The sequence below is a fragment of the Phalaenopsis equestris genome, unplaced genomic scaffold (genome assembly GCF_001263595.1).
Source record: "Phalaenopsis equestris unplaced genomic scaffold, ASM126359v1 Scaffold000090, whole genome shotgun sequence".
NCBI classification, from domain to species: Eukaryota; Viridiplantae; Streptophyta; class Magnoliopsida; order Asparagales; family Orchidaceae; genus Phalaenopsis; species Phalaenopsis equestris.
The window spans coordinates 1,191,191-1,197,285 of NW_018164532.1; the positions used below are offsets into that span (position 1 = coordinate 1,191,191).

General features: G+C 33.7%; 1 protein-coding gene across 2 annotated transcripts; it reads left to right on the forward strand.

The window, feature by feature from the left end:
* Positions 1-5,588, forward strand: LOC110020094 (receptor homology region, transmembrane domain- and RING domain-containing protein 2-like). Of its 2 annotated transcripts, XM_020718072.1 has the most exons (5): positions 1-131; positions 229-482; positions 3,017-3,241; positions 4,146-4,550; positions 5,381-5,588. In XM_020718072.1, the coding sequence occupies exons 2-5, from the start codon at positions 335-337 to the stop codon at positions 5,557-5,559; spliced, it is 957 nt and encodes a 318-aa protein (XP_020573731.1). In that variant the 5' UTR covers positions 1-131; positions 229-334; the 3' UTR covers positions 5,560-5,588. The 2 variants fall into 2 exon arrangements, with proteins under 2 accessions (XP_020573731.1, XP_020573732.1); XM_020718073.1 differs by lacking the exon at positions 1-131 and having other exon boundaries at positions 140-482.
* Positions 5,589-6,095: the final 507 nt, after the last annotated feature.

The following is a 6,095-nucleotide window of genomic DNA, read 5'->3' on the forward strand; positions in this document are numbered from 1 at the left end:
ATCTCATCCCCCGAGCTTGCCGCTTTTGTCCATGCCGTTCGATCGAGCTCCTTCAACTTCTACTGCATGGCGTCGACCTCGGCAAATCTCTACAATTTCTCCATCTCGGGATTCAATAAACTACTGCGAGGGTCTTCTCTTTGCTCGCTTTCTTATTCAAATTTTTTTCTATCGATCGATCCCATATTTAACCTTGATTTATCTACGAGAAGTTCTGTAATCTTACAGGATCAAAATGACGACTTAAGATGATGTATCACAGTCGTTGTTTTTGAGCCAGTTGGACAATTAGGGTTGACATCGGCTTGCCTCTTTGCGAGGTAGGATTTTCGGAATGGCTTGGACAAAGGTTTCCGGAGCTGGGAGGCGAGATTTGTGTGCCTGCGCTGTGCTTTTTCTGTTGTTTAGGTTAGCTGTTGCTAATGTTGTATTAATCGGAAGGAACGTATCGAAATCCTTTCTGGATGTTGAAGCGACGTTCAGTAAGTTCTTATTTACATTTTTTGAACTGCTTGCAATAGTTTGTTGTTGAATCATATTCTTCATGAGAAGTTGATTGAGGACATCCTTTTAGACAGATTCGTTCTGTCTTTATATAAAGAAGCTAATTGTTTTCTGCTAAGGATGCATGGAACGCCTGGGCTTGGGGGCGAATGATTTTGAACTGAAAGAATCTGTTCAAAGATAATTGCTTTCTTTGTTATGAAAAATTTTAACAAATATAAACATTTGTCTTTTGTGCTCTTTTATTTGTGACTTGTTCATATGTAAACTTTACTTTTGAGTTATGGGACGAACACAAAATTTGTTAGAATTTAGAACCCCATTTTTCCGAGAAAATTTTACACGCAGCTCTGCTCCGAACTCCAATAAAATTAAGGCAAGTATCCAAAATTTAAAAGATCACTTGCATTTCGACTCATAAAATTATAATTTTTTAAAAAGAAGGCCAACTGAAATACACTTGTCGTTATGTTATTGGAGTCAATAGAGCTGCATTTTTTTCCATTTTTACATGATACATGCGAGGAGGCAGTAAATCTTTTCAAATTTCTTAACCAACACTTTCAACGAACTTTTGTTCTGTTGCCGCCCATGCACTCACGACAGTATTGCTAACTACAAAGTTTTCTTGGATCATAAATCGAATACATCATCAATGTTGATTGACTTTTAGGGTGTGTTTGGATGCCTATAAGATTTAGATTATATATATATATATATATATATATATGTGCGCGCGCGCGTGTGTGATTAGTAAATCAGGTAAATTCGGATTTATTAAATTCTGTTTGGTTCAAAATAGTGTTTGATTCAATTTAAAATTAAATTCAATCAATCTGTTTATCGTGTTTCACATAAATCCACTTTTGTACTTTGTTCCTAAGCTAAATCCGATAAATTCATGCAATGATCGGATTTAATAAATTCTGTTTTATGTTAAAAAAAAAGTAATGGAAGGGAAGGAGAATTGGATTTAGCGAAGTGAGAATTTAATTTCTTGGAATCTTTTTTGGGGGGGTTGAATTTACGTTAAATAATGTCATAAACCTGCTCAAATTCGGTTACCAAACACCTCCTTAGTATCCTTTGCCAACTCGAGTTCAAAATTGTGAACCAAGGTTAAGACATTTATCCTCATTGTTTGCATTGCTTTAAGCGGCTCTGTGCCACCTCAACTCACTCCGTTGTTTGCTTCACCATATATGTCTTTTGTGGCATTTACATACGTGGCACACAATTCTTATGTATTTATATATCTCACATCTAAACTTTCATATTCACACACATAGCACTCAAACATTTAATATCACTGAAAAATTAGGTATTATTACCTTTTTTTTTAAGTAAATTACACCGTTTCATGCATATGTTTAAGGTATCCCATTGCTTTATTTGTAAATATGAAAGTTTAGCCGTAAGATATGTAAATACATAAGAATTCTGTGCTAGGTACGTAAATTTCTCATTTTTTTCGTCTACTCATACTGACAAATTACTTGTATCTCTTACTTTAGTTTCATTGCCGGCTTTGCCAATCATGTCTTTTGCATGGTTTCATATTGTTTTGTTCGAATCTTTTGTAACTAGCTTAATTTCCTGAATCACAAAATGTACTTTCATATTCATGCGGTTGTTTTGTGTGCAACTCTACATCCAATTTCATTCCTCATTCTTTAGTTAGTTATGCCACCTGCACTTCCACATGCAGCTTCACCTGCAACTTAGCCAACTTCATCGCCTATTGAAGTTTAGGTGTAAAAATTTGTGTGAATTTAAAAGTTTAGGTGTTAGATATGTAATTACGTACAAATTTATGTTTAGATCAGTGCATCATAAAGTTCTGCCAGTGCTTGCCACTTAAGAATAATATTTGAAGACCCGAGCGAAAGTTTTCTTATTTATAACAGAGTGAAAGTTAATGACTTATATTTATGCAGACTAGAATAGCATGCTTCTTCTAAAATCTTTAGTCTAATACATTGTTATGTGTCCAAGTGTTGTTTTCAATCTCACCCGTGCATGGAAAATTTTTTATTTTATGATTCACATATGCGTGCCTTATTCATCTGATGAGAACTTAATTTATTAGTTTTTGGGACAATCACATACGCACCACTCAAAACATTGCTATTTACAAGTATAACGCCACGCCCTCTTTCAACCACTTTTCAAATTCTCACTAGAAAATCAAAATTCAATATAATACCTCAACGCATTTTTTTCATTTTTATCAAATTCTCAATTGTTTGATCATGGCATGCATAAATGCATCGATTCGATTGTTCAAAAAGATCTCTTGGAAACTAATTTTGCAAATAACAATGTTTAAAGTGCTTTGTATGCAATTATCCCTAAATTTTTTTTATCTTTTGGAAATATACTATTGTCATTATTAGGTATAAATCTCGAGTTCACATCACAGTGTATGCACAGTTCATATGTTTGGAAGCAAATTCTTATTTGTTCCTTTTATTTATATTATATAATTTTATTGTTTTTTTTACTTTTGTAGCTCCGCCTATTCGAGAATCTGGTGAGGTTGGGTTTTTGCATCTCGCTGAACCTCTCGATGCGTGCACTCGGTTAAAAGCTTCAGTGGCAAACAGTTCATTATCTCCATTTATTTTGATAATAAGAGGAGGCTGCTCATTTCATGATAAAGTTAAGAATGCACAAAGTGCTGGATTCGAAGCCGCCATCGTATATGACGATAAATATAATGGTGGATTGGTGACAAGTAATGCTTTTTATCACTCATTTACATATCAACCTTAAATCTATTACTTGTATTGTATTAAAATTTTTAAGTTGAAGATTGAAATTGTGATACATGGCTTTGTAATCTTGAGTGCTACTATTAGATGTGATTCTATTGCTTACATTCACAGAAAGCATGCTTGTCTTTTATTATACTGTTCAAACAAAAAAGGGGGGAAGATTTACTTACATACCACTTAATTCCTATGATTTACATATCTAATATCCAAAGTTTAATTTTTGCATACTTACCAACCGGTGCATAAAAATGTGTATTGCACATTTTCTTCTTGTTATGTTTTCACATTTGTAATGTAAGTGCTAGTTTTATGCCATGAAATTAAATATAAGGTAGATTTTCATGCATGCTACTCAATTCTTATGTACTTACATATCTAACACTTAGTCTTCAATTTTTACATATATATGCCACCTTACCTATGCATTAAAATGTGTGTCAGTTTTTAAAAGTTAAAGTAGTGGCAGTTTTGATGTGATATGAAAGATATGGGTGTTATAAAATCTAGAAGATTTACATACATACCACTCAGTTCCCAATATATTTACATATCTAACATTTATACTTCCATTTTTACATACATGTCCACTTTACCTATGCATGATAAGATGTATTTAATTTTGTAAAAGTTAAAAATGATGATATTTTTTTTTGGCTATGAAAGATTTGGGTGATATAAATGTAAAATGCAAAGTTTAGGTGCTAGGTATGTAAATTCTTAGGAACTTGGTGGTGTATGTGTAAATGCTCCAAATATAAAAAATAAAGTGTAGGTGTTAGATATGTAAACACATAAGAATTGTGTGATTATGTATGTAAATGCCTCTAAAATTTATATATAATATACTCCATCCAAACGTTACAGTGGCAGGAAAGTCAGAAGGCATCAGCATTCATGCTGTGTTCATCTCCAAGGTATCAGGTGAAGAACTAAAGAAATATGTTAATCATACTGATGTGGAGCTATGGATCATTCCATACTTTATGAATTCACCGTGGGCTATTTGGGCTATCTCTTTCGTATCACTACTCGCTCTGTCCGCTGTGCTGGCTGCTTGTTTTTTTGTGCGTGGACGCCGCATTACCCATATTCGCCGGGGAGCTTCTCGAGTCCATGTTTTCCATGGAATGAGCAATCGATCGGTCGAAGCGATGCAGAGTCAGTTGTTCTCAGAAGTTTTACGAGGCGATAGCACGACGAAAACCTGTGCTATTTGTCTTGAGGATTACAGTGTTGGAGAAAAACTTCGGATTCTACCCTGCCATCACAGTATGTGTCATTCTTCTGGTTTAATTAGCATTTTGACCCCTTTTTTAATGTTTGGTAAATTATGGATTGTTACTGTTTACAACCTCTTGCAAGAAGAAAATCAACTCACCAAAGCAACCGTTTTGTTTTTAAAGAAACTTTGGGAAATTTACATACATACAACACAATTAGTATGCATTTACATATCTAACATTTGAAATTTTATATTTACACACCGCCTTACACACCTAGAGAGGTTTAGGCCTGAAGATATTGACTTTTTTTTTTGTATTATGCTTGCAACATGAAAATTATATGGAAGAAACAATTGGATCGTAACAAATCGTTAGTTGAGAATAGAGCTATGGATTATTAAGGCATTATATCACAATTCATTCATTCTCGGGCATGGTTGTTCATGAAATGCGGCATGGGATATTTGTTGGCGGTGGGAGCGTAGCGCCTTAGTATTATAAACCTACTAAAAAGATGCAATGAAGGTATGTTTGACGTGACTTTCAAGTTCTGAGTGACATGCATGCAAATATCAATGTAAAAGGCGTAAATACGTAAGAATTATGTTGTATGTATGTGAATGTTCCAATATAAAAACATATAAAAATACACTTAACATATATATATCTAAAAGCAAAAGCAGAAACAAAAACAAGAATACAAAATAGAAGGGAGCATTTATATACATACCTCCCCATTCCCATGTATTTACATGTCTAAACACCTAAATTTTATTTTTTTTACATTTATACCGTCTAAATCTTCCGTATCACATAAAAATACCACTATTTTAACTTTTGATAAAAAAAAAATGATGGCTACATTCTCTTTTGCAGGATTTCATGCGAATTGTGTTGATTCATGGCTTACTATGTGGAGAACATTCTGCCCTATGTGCAAGCAAGATGCTCAAACAAGCCATGGCGTTCTGCCAGCTTCTGAGACAACTCCATTATGCATTCCAACTGCTTCTTCTTCTTCAACTTTGCCTTCTTTTCCTGACCAGCTGTGCTAACCAAATCCTTATCTAGCTTTCCTAACACCCTCTTAATAGTTTAGATTAAGGCTATAAATATTTTCAGAATTAATCACTCGGGTACTCTGCTGTTAGATTGAATCATAAGTTCCAGAATGGGGGCATTTACAAAAATAGCACCCAATTCCTATGTATTCACATTGCTTTTTGCATTTATGGCATCCAAATCCTTCTTATATATAAAAACACCACCATTTTAACTTTTAAAATGCGAAATACACCTTTTCAAGCATAGATAAGGTGGGGATGTGTATGTAAAAATTGTAGTTTAGGTGCTATTTATATAAATACATGTGAATTTAGTGGTTTGTATGTAAATCTTCAATTGTTTTTAGGAAAATTTACATACCTGCAATGCAATTCTTATGTAGTTATGTGTCTAAATCTGACAGCTAAGGTTAGATATTTCTATTTATAACTCCTTCCATGCATGCATAAAAAGAGATGCACGTGACTCGAAAAAGTTAATGAAAGTGATATTTTTGATGTGATGTTAAGTTCTTAGTGGCATGAAT

Excerpts from the sequence above, each read along its gene's own strand:
- LOC110020094 (XM_020718072.1), top strand. The coding sequence starts at position 335 with ATGGCTTGGACAAAGGTTTCCGGAGCTGGGAGGCGAGATTTGTGTGCC. Across the intron at positions 3,242-4,145 it reads TAATGGTGGATTGGTGACAA|TGGCAGGAAAGTCAGAAGGC; the intron begins GTAATGCTTTTT and ends CAAACGTTACAG. Across the intron at positions 4,551-5,380 it reads GATTCTACCCTGCCATCACA|GATTTCATGCGAATTGTGTT; the intron begins GTATGTGTCATT and ends TCTCTTTTGCAG.